The 13,844-nt window shown below is 41.1% G+C and overlaps 1 protein-coding gene across 21 annotated transcripts in view; it reads left to right on the top strand.

The window, feature by feature from the left end:
- Positions 1 to 11,440, top strand: part of LOC143519626 (stimulated by retinoic acid gene 6 protein-like) — a 50,273-nt gene extending 38,833 nt beyond the window's left edge. For 7 of the 21 annotated variants that reach the window (XM_077013283.1, XM_077013309.1, XM_077013266.1 and 4 more), the window contains 7 exons: positions 3,050 to 3,100; positions 3,789 to 3,837; positions 4,684 to 4,801; positions 6,246 to 6,365; positions 9,990 to 10,153; positions 10,493 to 10,642; positions 10,748 to 11,440. In XM_077013283.1, the coding sequence (XP_076869398.1) occupies positions 3,050 to 3,100; positions 3,789 to 3,837; positions 4,684 to 4,801; positions 6,246 to 6,365; positions 9,990 to 10,153; positions 10,493 to 10,642; positions 10,748 to 10,914 (819 nt within the window). In that variant the 3' untranslated portion in view covers positions 10,915 to 11,440. Of the gene's footprint in view, positions 1 to 3,049; positions 3,349 to 3,788; positions 3,838 to 4,683; positions 4,802 to 5,593; positions 5,718 to 6,245; positions 6,366 to 9,989; positions 10,154 to 10,492; positions 10,643 to 10,747 lie in introns of those variants that run through there. The other 14 variants (XM_077013343.1, XM_077013300.1, XM_077013375.1 and 11 more) reach the window with 11 other exon arrangements.
- Positions 11,441 to 13,844: the final 2,404 nt, after the last annotated feature.

The following is a 13,844-nucleotide window of genomic DNA, read 5'->3' as shown; positions in this document are numbered from 1 at the left end:
TACAAGCGAACTGGGGTGGATTTCCCGAAACGTTCGTAGCGCCAAGTACTTCGTAACCTCGTATGAAGCTACGAACATTTCGGGAAACCCACCCCAGTTCAGTCAGACAGCTATTTGTTGTGAAACGAAATACCATTACAATTTCAAGCATTTTAAAGTAGGCTACGTTAGTCAAAATTCCAGCACTTTTCAAACGTGAAACACAAAGCAACATTAAAATTGGTCAGGTAAATGTTCCTTTCTCTGTTTTTGAGGGGTGTTTCTTTATACTACCACATATCGTTAAGTGAGGACACTGCACAAAATGACTTGTAAAACGTGCTCGCGCTCTCACAGGGTCGCGCGCAGCGTGCGGAGTCGAGCGCTACGGTCAGACGCAAAAGTAGAACTGAGCCAAGAAGAAAAAATATATATTTTACTAGGGAAAATATAAATAGTAACGCACAGTTATTTGGATAAGTAACTTTAATCTGATTACTGGACTGGAAATAGTAGCGCGTTATATTACTCGTTACCGAAAAAAGTGGTAAGATTAGAGTAACGCGTTACTAAGTAACGCGTTACTGACATCACTGTGTGTGATTGATATTTAATTCTTAAATAATGATTATGACACCCACCCTCATGAGCTCCTGCAGGAATTCTTGAGGTGGAGCACACAGACTGGTTTTAATGGCCTCCTCTTTCAGCTTCACCACTGACTGTTTCCCTTCATACACAGCCAAAACCAACTCCACTGCCTCCTTCACTGTCCCAATGACAGGCAGGTCCTCTATAAACCCCACCCACACTGATGGGCCGTCAGCTCGGAGTGGCGGGAGTCTGTGGATCAAGAAGAGTTCACAGCAAAATGGCGTACATGGTAAAAACCACATTATGCAAAGTGGAATTAGTTTATTGTAGGAGTTTTTACTAATCTGAAGTAGCATTTAAACACAAAGTACCCGTTTGCTAATGCTGCTGACGCTGGGTCAAGCACTGATGCAGCCCAGGGGAAGAGTCACCGCCGCCGAAAACAGGTTAAATGTATTAAATGTTGGCTTACATTTCAAATCTCATGTTTAGCTGAATAAACATGTTATCAACCCCTTTTAATGTACAGTATGTAGGCTTACAAATTCATGTTTGACTGAATAAACCGTTGAACACGAGTAGCCTACATTTTATTGAGCATGTTTTTTTTTAATAAAAGTAGAACAGCTTTCTCAAGCAGTCATTGATGCATTTTGGAAACAGGAGATGAGCCCCTGGTCTAATGCGCCCTCTGTATTAAGAAACCCTATCTCAAAAACTGACTTTTAGTCATTACTTGGGTAGCACGCATATTCTGAATGAGCTATTTTAATCTAGATTAATCTAGATTCATTTCAAGATTTCAGTGAGATTAATCTAGATAAAAAAATTTATCTATGCCCACCCCAAATATATATTAGGTATGTGTGTGTGTTCTCACTGCATAAATGGGTAAATGCAGAGGATTTAATTTCGTATTATGGGGTAAAAATCATCACAATTAGTTATATATATATATATATATATATATATATATATATATATATATATATATATATATATATATATATATATATATATATACAGTGATGGCTAAGTTACCTTGAGAAAGTAATCCGATTACTGATTACTCCTTTTAAAAGTAACTTAGTTACGTTACATATTACTTGATTTTAAAAGTAACTACGTTAGATTACAAGTTACTTTAGTAGTTACATTCAGCAGCAAAATAAATTTTTCCAATACTCACTTTATTGGAAGTGCATTTTTAACAGTAACAATGTATTGAAGCAGGTTCGGTAACCGAGGCAGAAACTGCTTAATCCAAAAATCCCGAGGAGGGAAACTTTATTGATAACGCAACCCTGGCGCGCGCAGGCTCCGCCCCCCAGTGTCACTTAAAGGGCGAGACTCGCCGTGAGGAGTAGGAGTCGCTACAGTATCTCCTGACATTACGTTTGTGTAGCTGCGCGGTATTATTTGTAAATTTTTTTGTAAACGTAATACAAGCGAACTGGGGTGGGTTTCCCGAAACGTTCGTAGCACCAAGTACTTTGTAACCTCGTATGAAGCTACGAACGTTTCGGGAAACCCACCCCAGTTCAGTCAGACAGCTTGTGAAACGAAATACCATTACAATTTCAAGCATTTTAAAGTAGGCGACGTTAGTCAAAATTCCAGCACTTTTCAAACGTGGAACACAAAGCAACATTAAAATTCATCAGGTAAATGTTCCTTCCCCTGTTTTTGAGGGGTGTTTCTTTACACTACCACATATCGATACGGGAGGACACTGCAAAGAATGACATGTAAAACGTGCTCGCGCTCTCACAGGGTCGCGCGCAGCGTGCGGAGTCGAGCGCTACGGTCAGACGCAAAAGTAGAACTGACCAAGAAGAAAGCAAAAATATATATTTTACTAGGGAAAATATAAATAGTAACGCATAGTTATTTGGATAAGTAACTTTAATCTGATTACTGGACTGGAAATAGTAGCGCGTTATATTACTCGTTACCGAAAAAAGTGGTAAGATTAGAGTAACGCGTTACTAAGTAACGCGTTACTGACATCACTGGTTATAGTGTTTTCTAAAAGAAACACGTGGTTTTCAGTTTTGAATGCTGTGTCTTATGTGAACAACGGTGTTTAAAGTTTTGCAAAAAGTGTGTTTTAGAATTTCTAAATGAGTGTAAAGCAGAGAATGTGCTTAAGGTTTAGTGCACCAGGTCAAAAGATAAGCAACATGGGTTAGTTGTTTCAGAAATTGTGCTATAAGGACCACTTTTTGTGTCTTAGCAGCTGCAAAAAACTGTAATTCATGAGCGGTGGTCAATATTCACTTATTCACACTCACCCATGGCCGGAGTGAGCCCCCTTTTCAGCCCGGGAGTTTCATGCCCAAATCCGGCCCAAAATAATTTTTCCCTCCCAATCGGCCCAAACTAGAGATTGACATGAGCCTGCCCATCGGGAATCCTCCCGAATCTCCCGATTAGCCACTCCGGCTCTGCACTCACCTGTTCATTCCACTAACAGGAATCACATCAAGAGACTGTGGGCGGGGAACAAGAACTTCCTGCCGGAGAAGTACAGCACGCCGAACTCTGCTGTTAGTGTGATGAGTGTGTATGTGTGTGTGTGTGTGTGTGTGTGTGTGTGTGTGTGTGTGTGTGTGTGTGTGTGTGTGTGTGTGTGTGTGTGTCATGGCCTGGTGGTTAAGGAACTGGACCGGAGGGTTGTGGGTTCGATTCCCAGACCTGAGGCCATGACTGAGGTGCCCCTGAGCAAGGCCCTTAACCCTCAATTGCTCACTTGTATAAAAATGAGATAAAAATGTAAGTCGCTCTGGATAAGGGCATCTGCCAAATGCCATAAATGTAAATGTGTGTGTGTGTGTGTGTGTGTGTGTGTGTGTGTGTGTGTGTGTGTGTGTGTGTGTGTGTGTGTGTGTGTGTCTGTAGAACAGTGGCTATGCTATACTACACACCTTGCTCTTGTGTTTTATGATGTAAGACCACAGTTTGCTTATTGAAAAGGGTTGTTAACGGGCTGATGACATTATTTAGGCATTTACAAGCAGGGGGAGCTAAACTGTACAATGCTGTGACCTCTGACCCATCCTTGCTGGGAGAGTTTGCCCCGCCCCACTCTGCAGAGTGGTGGGTGTGCTGGGGTAGGGAGGGAAGCCCTCAGCAGTGTATTTAGATGAATACGAGGAATTAATAAATGAATAATTCATAATTACCATTTGAATATATTTAATTACCCACCACAGGCTGCTCTTGCGAAGTACCCTGGCTATCAGATTGCCCTCATACTGTGGGGTGAGTACAGTTAAAGGGATTATAAAGTGAACTCAGTTAAAGTGAGTATGTTTAATTGAATATAGTTAAAGTGAATATAATGTGAGTACAGTTAAGTGAGTGTAGTTATAGTGAGAACAGTTAAGTGAGTGTAGTTATAGTGAGAACAGTTAAGGGAGTAGTTATAGTGAGTCCAGATAAGTGAGTATAGTTATAGTGAGTACAGTTAAGTGAGTATAGTTATAGTGAGTCCAGATAAGTGAGTATGTTTAGTAAATATACTCACTTTATCTGGACTCACTATAAATATACTCACTTAACTGTACTCATGAGTACAGTTAAGTGAGTATAGGTATAGTGAGTACAGTTAAGTGAGTATAGTTGTAGTGCACTATAACTATACTCACTTAACTGTACTCACTATAACTATACTCACTTAACTGTGCTCACTGTAAATATTATTTACAGTGAGCACAGTTAAGTGAGTATAGTTATAGTGAGTACAGTTAAGTGAGTATATTTATAGTGAGTCCAGATAAGTGAGTATAGTTATAGTGAGCACAGTTAATTGTGTATAGTTATAGTGAGTTCAGATAAGTGAGTATTGTTATAGTGAGTATAGATATAGTGAGTACAGATACAGGTCAGAAATGTGCACTCACACAAAACAGGCCACTAATGTTACACTAGCTTAACAGTAAACACATGTAGTACATTCAGAAACACAACTATAATGACTAATCAAACCAAGATATTATTAGCATACAATATTAGTAAACAAATATTTTGTGACAGAATATATTACACATGAAATCATATGTATAACTGATAAATTTGATTAGTGTCATTTTAAATGTTCTTCTGCAGGTTATTTGATCATGCATGCTGTGCTGTTTATATTTGGATTGGTGTTTGTTTATCTGGTTATTTGGCCAATCGGATCATGTGGACTTCTGCGATGGCTGAAAGAACTGATGATTTTTTTGTAAGTCATATATAGACAGATCTCATAACAAAGCATCACTCTTAATTTCCTAGTCATTTATTTGTTTGTCGATCTATTTCATTATGAAAATCATGCAAAGATAAATCTTACTAGTAACAGAACAGGACCCTTGTAAGTAGACAAGATATAACACTGCTGATAGGCTGACTGATACTGTAACTGTACTGTGATAGGCTGACTGATGTTGCAACTGTACTGTGATAGGCTGACTGATGTTGTAACTGTACTGTGATAGGCTGACTGATGTAGTAACTGTACTGTGATAGGCTGACTGATGTTGCAACTGTACTGTGATAGGCTGACTGATGTTGTAACACTGCAGTGATAGGCTGATTGATGTTGCAACTGTACTGTGATAGGCTGACTGATGTTGCAATTGTACTGTGATAGGCTGACTGATGCTGTAACTGTGCTGTGATAGGGTGACTGATGTAACTACTGTGATAGTGTGACTGATGATGTAACTGTGCTGTGATAGGCTGACTGATGTTGTAACACTGCAGTGATAGGCTGACTGATGTTGCAACTGTACTGTGATAGGCTGACTGATGTTGTAACTGTGCAGTGATAGGATGACTGATGTTGTAACTGTGCAGTGATAGGGTGACTGATGTTGTAACTGATGTTAAACTTTATCTCAGACCCTCGCCGCTTGCGTGCGCGGCAGTGACTTCGCGGGCTACTGTTGCATTGTGGGGAATGTAGTTTGCTCTGGCGCCAACCACTGGCGATCGATCTCAATATAATACTTAATTTGTGTCCATTTTACAGGCCGCCCGGTAACAACTTACGTTCGCTAACCCCGCACCCCGTCAACAATTAATGTTCGCCACCCCCTCCAGGTTCAAATCTCACTTCAAGCGATCTTGAAAAGTTGGCAACCCTGAATAAATAGGTAAATAGATAATTAAAATGGACTACTAAATAGAGGAAATCATACAACATTTACTCCCTATTGTAATGTACTCACAAAAAAGCAAAAACACACCGCAACTTCCATCGCAATTTTTTTGAAAAACACCCACAACATCAAACATTTTAGCCCGCAACAATCACAAAAAAAGCCCGCGAAATCCTGGTGGGACTGAGTGATAGGCTGACTGATGTTGTAACTGTGCAGTGATAGACTGACTGATGTTGTAACTGTGCTGTGATAGGCTGACTAATGTTGTAACTGTGCAGTGATAGGCTGACTGATGTTGTAACTGTGCAGTGATAGGCTGACTGATGTTGTAACTGTGCAGTGATAGGCTGACTGATGTTGTAACTGTGCAGTGATAGGCTGACTGATGTTGTAACTGTGCAGTGATAGGCTGTAAGTTTATAACCATGCTATGACATTGCAGTAATACTGATCATTAGCAGCTGTACAGGTTAATTACTTTAATGAAACTAATCGCTGACTCCTGTGTTATGACACCAGGTCGAATTTCCTCATCGTGATTGGGCTGTTCATGATTCAGGTACTACTGGTGCGATTCTTCTTCCTCCAGGACAGACTCTCCCCTGAAGATACCCAGAAGCCCCTGGCCCTCAACAACAGGTATGAAAACCTACGGACAGCCTCAGGATGAACAGCATTTTAAAGGATCCCGCATGCACCTGTTCAACTGTGTCAACGTGAGCGTGAGGCAGGTGTATGTGCTGAGAAGAGCTTTAAGAGAAGAGCTGTATTAGAAGATCTTTAAGAGAAGAGCTTTAAGAGAAGAGCTGTATGAGAATAGCTTTAAGAGAAGGGGTTTTTGAGAAGAGTGTTTGAAGAGCATTAAGAGTAGAGCTTTAAGAGAATAGGTTTTTGAGGAGAGCTTTAAGAGAAGAGCTTTAAGAGTAGAGCTTTAAGAGAAGAGCTCGGACACAAACAACATGGACTGTAAAAAACAAAGACAGGGCAAATACAGGGGTTGTGTACACCTGCAGTAACAAGGAACTAAATTAAAATCAGGTGAAACTGAGACCAAAAATAATGAAAACAATGAAGTGATTGACTGATTGGACTACAGAAAAATGGAAAAACATTGTCTGGTCTGAGTATTTGTAACGTTTGTGGCAGCTGGAAGTGAGGAGGTGGACACATGTGCTGAGCAGAGCAAGGTGTTTTGAAGGGAAATCCAAAATCAGGGTCATATAAACTGGCAAGGGTCAAATCCATGAGAGAGTCATTCATATTTAATACAGCTAACAAAAACCAACAATAACAGACTTACATACAGAAATCACTGGACAGAACTATGAACCACAGAGATGTTACCAATATAATGACCAGCACAGACTACACAGAAACCAGGATTAAAATACAGGGGAAATCAAGGGAAACCAAGTACAAACACCTGGGAACACTAATGAGGGGCAGGGTTACAAACAAGGAGTGAACAGAAACACACTGAAACCAGACTCAATGAATTTCAAAATAAGAGTACAAACAGACACATGACTGACTGGAGGGAGGCAGGACTGACAGTATTGAGTATCGAATTTGATGTAAACATGAATGCATGCCTCCATCCTGCCTTAGATCAGTGGTTCAGGATGGTGGTGTAAAGGTGGTGGGGGATATTTTCTTGACACACTTTGAGCCCCTTAAAACTGACTGATTATCGTTTAAACACCACAGTTTATCTGAGTGTTAAACACCAATCAGAGAATATACATGGCCATGTCCATACCTTTATGACCAGAGTGTACCCATCTTCATAGCACATTACAAAGTTCAAATAATCTCAACTGGTTTCTTAAATATGTAAATGTAAATGTGCCATATTTTGTCAATTGTGATTTTTACACTGCAATCGAAATTTGTCCTCCGCTTTTAACCCATCTGTGCAGTCAGAACACACACACACTAGTGATTACTAGGGGGCTGTGGATCACACGTGCCCAGAGCGGTGGGCAGCCCTAGCCCGGCGCCCGGGGAGCAGTTGGGGTTAGGTGCACCTCACCTCAAGGGCACCTCAGTCATGGCCTCAGGTCTGGGAATCGAACCCACGACCCTCCGGTCACAAGACCAGTTCCCTACCACCAGGCCATTACTGCCCCAATATGACGAGTTCACTGCACTCAAATGGCCTCCACAGTAGATTTGGGATGTGGTGGTGCAGCTGACATACCTGCAGCAAATGTGTGATGCTGTGATCATGTCAATATGGACCAGAGTTGTTGGATCTATGCCATGAAGAATGAAGTTGGTCCACCAATACTAGCAAAGTGTACCTAATAAAGTAGGTGGAAAGTGTACGCCTCTGAGTACAACCCATATACCCTATATGCCTATACCCCATATACCCTAGACCCCTATATCCCATATACCAGGGGTACTCAACTGGCGGACCGCGGTCCGGATCCGGACCCGAACGCAGTCCTGTCCGGACCCAATCTCATTCCTGATTAACTGGATACGGACCAAAACAAAAACGTAGCATATATTTCAGGGCTATTGAAAAAACACTCCGTCACAAGTGTTACGTTTGCCACCCCCGCTCAACAACTTACGTTCGCCACCCCCCCCCCCCCCCGGGCTACAAGCCTGGTTGACGCTTCGCGAGCGGTGCGAGGGTCCGCGCGGCGAAAATTACGTAATCGCTGAAGCTCCGCGTGCGCCGCGCTTCAGCGCAATGAACAAAGTCACGTTTTCAGGGTTCATACACCTTTATAAGGTGGAGTTCAAGCACTTGTACGTCACTTTCAAGGTCCATTTCAATATTTCCCAGCATGTTAAACATAATTAAGTTAAATATTTATACATATACTCGAAATAATTCGCTTTTTATCACATTATTTAATGGTTGTTTATTTTAAAAACGCCCAATCTTCACGTCTTCACGTTCTCATGTTTCGTCCTGAAATTACAAGAGACCCGTATTTGTTAACCTAATACAAGAGAACTATTCAGTCAGACAGATATTTGTTGTGAAACCAAGTAGTTACAATTTAGTACTTTAACCTAAATTCCATCACTTTTCAAACCTGAAACACATAGCAACATTAAAATTGGTCAGGTAAATGTTCATTCCCCTGTTTTGAGGGGTGTTTCTACCACATATTGTTTCGGACAAAACACCACAACCCCCCCCCCCCCCCCCCCCGGACCTCAGGTCACAGGTATCTGCCAAAATTGGACCGCGGACAAATTTAGTTGAGTACGCCTGCCATATACCCTATACCCCTATATCCCATATACCCTATATGCCTATACCCCATATAGCCTATACCCCATGTACCCCATATACCCCTAATAGCCCATATATCCTATACCCCATGTACCCCATACACCCTATACCCCTATATCCCATATACCCCTGTACCCCATACACCCATATAGCCAAAATCCTTATATCCCATATACCCTATACCCCTATACCCTAGACCCCATCTACCGCTTATACCATATTCCCCTGTACCCCATAGGATTTTCACTTACCCTTTCTTCTGTCTATCTGCCATATTGTGTTTTCTGAAGGTTTTTTTCTCACATGGCCCACAATTGCTCTAGCAATCTGAGAGGCTATGAAATGTATCTCTGACATTATATAGTTAGTCATTCCTGTTGCTTATCAAGGGAAAAGTTGTCATTCCTGTCACGCTAGTAATTATGTTTTTCTGCATTTTCACATCAGCGCAGATTAATAATTGACAGGCATCAAATAATTCAACAACAAATATTTTTGCCTTCTAATGATGCTGGTAGTTTCCCTGACTGACATGTTGCTGTCATGCCCTGTGACCAGGGTGGACTACACCCCAGCAGGCACAGCTAGCTAGACGCCACTCCCACTCACCGGAATACTAGGTCACCTGTTCCTCATTAGGAACAGGATACTTAAGACTGTTGCTCTTTGCCTGTAGTTGTATTGGTTTTCCAAGGCCATTTACCTGTCAAAGCTTTAATTCCTCCTTACTATAATTTAATCATTAATCTGAACTAATTCTTTCTTTATTTCTCCTCAAGGATCTTAAACGTTCAGTGGACATTACTGATTTGCGTGCAGCCTTTGTTTATGTTCCGGATCTGTGGCCCTTAATCTCAGGAGGACTTTTATCTATGTTGTCACAATAAACTCTTTCAGCACTAATCTGCATACGTCTGCCTCCGTGTCATGTACCCGGCCTTACAGTTGCTTCTTAGTTGGATTTACATGACGAGTCAAACTAATTGCTTTACTATTTCCAACAGGAAAGCATTCCACAACTTTAATTACTTCTTCTTCTTCTACAACGTGATCTTGGGTTTGGGGACCTGCGTTTTACGACTGTTCATCAACAGCTTTGTTGGTTTGCTGTTGGTGTCCCGCATCAACAGGACCATCATGCCACGGGGCTATGAGATCATGGACATAGGTAACAAGCCTGGGGTGAAATGGCCCCTCAAAACTGACCTGAGATCAGTTCTGTTATTTGATAATGGATATGAGGTGCTGGAGGTAGTGGTGGTATCACTGACCTGAGATCAGTTCTGTTCTTTAATAATGGATGTGAGCTGCTGGAGGTAGTGGTGGTATCACTGACCTGAGATCAGTTCTTTTTTTGATAATAGTGGTGTCACGGTGCAGATGGTGCTGCTCATTTAATAAACAGATTGGTATTTTATAAAGAATGGGAAGGTGAAGATTTGCGTGGCTAATTCATTCATTTATTCATTCATTTATTCATTGTTGTTGTTTGGTTGTGCTTCTTTAGGCCACTGTACATGGATAAATATGATAATGGCGGATCATTACCATAACAACCCTATTATGGTCTGCTTCTGCAACCTGCTGCTCAAACCGAGTTTGGACAGACAGGGACAGAGCCAATCAAATGCTTATTCACGCCTAAACAGTACCTCAGGTACTCACACACACACACACACACACACACACACACACACACTTTCACTTCACTTGTAGACACGCCCTTTTCTTCTCATGCCGCCTCCCCCTCTGCTGTTCTCAGGGGGTCCAGTAGAGGGCAGAGCACGCACTCGCTGGCTTCTCCTCTACACTCTGCTGAGGAACCCCAAACTCATGCTACTGAGGAACAGACAAAAACGCAAACATGGCACCCAGGAAGAGCTCGCCTTCGCATGCATGATGATGTCACAGATGCCTTCGCATGCATGATGATGTCACAGTTGTAGAGCAGTGATGATGCCGCCGATTCTTCTATGACGCCTTTGACATTCTAACTGTACATTTGAAGTGACACGTGGCTAAATTTTCCCATTCATTTTCTATGCAAACGTCAGTTGTGTTGCAGTCTCATAATGCATGATGGAAGATATACAGTAAACCAGGAGGGAAGTTGAGATAATCTGAACTTCAAAGGAATCCATCACAATCAAGCTTATAACAGTTTTTCATTATAACTTAGTTTTATTTCTTTGTGACTTCAGTTTTAATTTGTTTGTTGAGCAGGCATGCTAGTTTTTATCCGTTTTAAATTTTTTTATGCTTAGTTTTAGTTTAGTTTTCATTAAACAAGTATTAGTTTTCGTAACGTTGCGAGGCACAGAAGATAATAATAATCTTTCTTTATTTGTATAGCACCTTTCATACATACATGTAACTCAAAGTGCTTTACAGTATAAATAAAAAGAAACATTAAAAGGAGATAAGATGCGGAGACGATGATAAGATAAGATGCGGAGACGAGTTGTATATAATGTTTTATTTTTTACAAACAATAACTACAAAAGTAGTGGACACATAACACTGAATACGTAGACTCACAAAGATGAGCATGGAATGAACAAGACTAACGCACACAATATATACCTAACGTACAACGAGCACCGCATGTAGAACATCAGATTAATGAGACAGGTGAACGCATACACAAACAGCCACACCCACAGGAAGTACATATATAGACACAGACTACATCAACATACCTGAATGGAGGGGTCTGGGCAGAGCCGGAGTGGCTAATCGGGAGATTCGGGAGAATTCCCGATGGGCTGGCTCATGTCAATCTCTAGTTTGGGCCGATTGAGAGGGAAAAATTATTTTGGGCCAGATTTGGGCATGAAACTCCTGGACTGAAAAAGTGGCCCACTCTGGCCCTGGGTCTGGGGATGCCACCTGACAGTTTTATATTTTTCATACTTTGTGATATTTGTCAGATGCAGGATTCAAAAAGGTCAGAGTAAATATTGTGTAATACTGTAATGTTACTGTTGAACAGCTGTCCACAAAAATTGTAACAGTCCACAAGATAGCAGTCTTAAGTGCACAATGTGTGTAATACTGCTGCTAAATATAGCCAATAGACCAAGGACACACATGAACATAAGAAGACACACATTAATGACATTAATTATTAAGACACATCCCATAAGGGGGCTCAATCTGAGAAAAAGATGAACAAGCTAAAAAACCCAATAAACACTACAGGTTTGATTCATTCTTAACCATAATTGGTCGTATGTAAAAGCATTCTATTATGGTTGTTCAAAAAGATTTTGATATTTGTGGGGACTATTCCACATATTTATCACTTGTTTCCACTACAAGACTCTTGCTTTTATCACTTTCTCGCATATGATACAAAATGATGATAGCAAATGTGGGGAGAGTCCTATATGGCATATATAGGACTCATATATAAACACACAACATTTGCTGTTTTTTTTCAGCGTGGTGAGCAGAAGCAGACTGTCACGAATCATCAGGTGCCGCTCTGTTCTTCCAGCGAATATGAAACTGCTAGAGTGGGGAAAAAGTGATTTTATATCAGTCCAAATGTGTTTTACTTATTTCAGTTAACAAAAATGTTTTTCGAATTTAAGTTTTTGTTATTTCGTTCACTTTCATTAACAATAATAACCTTGGTCCCAATCAGAAAACAGTCAGTTTGTGTGAACAAATATTTTTATAAGTGTATGTATAAAACATTAGTTCCACTTATTCAAAATCCTGTTGGTGTGGACCCAACATTTATATTAGCAGCGGCCAGTTTCCCCCAGTTTAACTATGCATCTGTAACGAAATTTAGAAACTGAAAAGAGATATTTTGCATGAAGGAAGTTTTGATAATTTGCTTATGTGACCAGTGGTTTGAATGTCTATGTTGTTTTATTCATAAAATATGTACAGACATACTCAAGCAAAGATATAATTTTTTTACTTGAATAAATTTACAATTTAAAAATCTTATTAATGTATTTATGAATTAATAAAATGAATGAATGACAGAATGTTCAGAACATCAAATTCTAACTGCTATCAGTGATGTCACAATAGGCCACTCAGATAAGTGTTGTGTGGCTCCATACTGGAGGTGGGTGTTACCTTACATGGGGCGGGGCCAGAGAGAGAGAGGTGGGTGTTACCTTACATGGGGCGGGGCCAGAAAAGAGGTGGGTGTTACTCTACTTGGGTCGGAGCCAGACAGAGAGGGAGAGACGTGGGTGACAAACAAAACAGTTGGAGTTTGGTGCCTTGCTCAAGGGCACCTCAGTCATGGCCTCAGTCTGGGAATCGCGTGTCTGACGGGTCCTGATCCAGTGACTTAGGACCTGAGAGTGTCTGACACCCACAGCTCATGCACCACTTGCAGGCTGTTCTCCATTCAAAGGATGGAAACGTAGCCAGGGCTGCTGTCCATAGCAGCACCAACCAATGACAAGCAGATGAACTACAGCTGTGCTTGCATGTCATTGCAACTGTAGTTTGTTGAATGGCGCCCCCGTATGGAAGGTACATGTATTGCTGTGTCTGTAATGACTATCTAGCTAAGATATGTAGAGTCACACAGGAGTCCTTGTACTAAAGTGGCAGGCAATTCATGCTGAGAGTTCCTGGCAGTCCACCACCATCATGTCTTGAACACCACCATGTCCTGAACACCACCATGTCTTGAACACCACCATGTCCTGAACACCATCATGTCCTGAACTACACCATGTCTTGAACACCATCATGTCCTGAACTAAATCATGTCCTGAACACCATCATGTCCTGAACACCACCATGGAAAATAAAGGAAGGATGTGTGCTATATCTGAGTACTCCATCTATAAGAACCATGTTAGCATGTTAGCTCCATCTTT

The sequence above is a fragment of the Brachyhypopomus gauderio genome, chromosome 1, assembly GCF_052324685.1.
Source record: "Brachyhypopomus gauderio isolate BG-103 chromosome 1, BGAUD_0.2, whole genome shotgun sequence".
In the NCBI taxonomy this organism is placed as follows: domain Eukaryota; kingdom Metazoa; phylum Chordata; class Actinopteri; order Gymnotiformes; family Hypopomidae; genus Brachyhypopomus; species Brachyhypopomus gauderio.
Note: the sequence above shows the minus strand (reverse complement) of the source record. Positions and strands in the feature narration are given on the sequence as shown.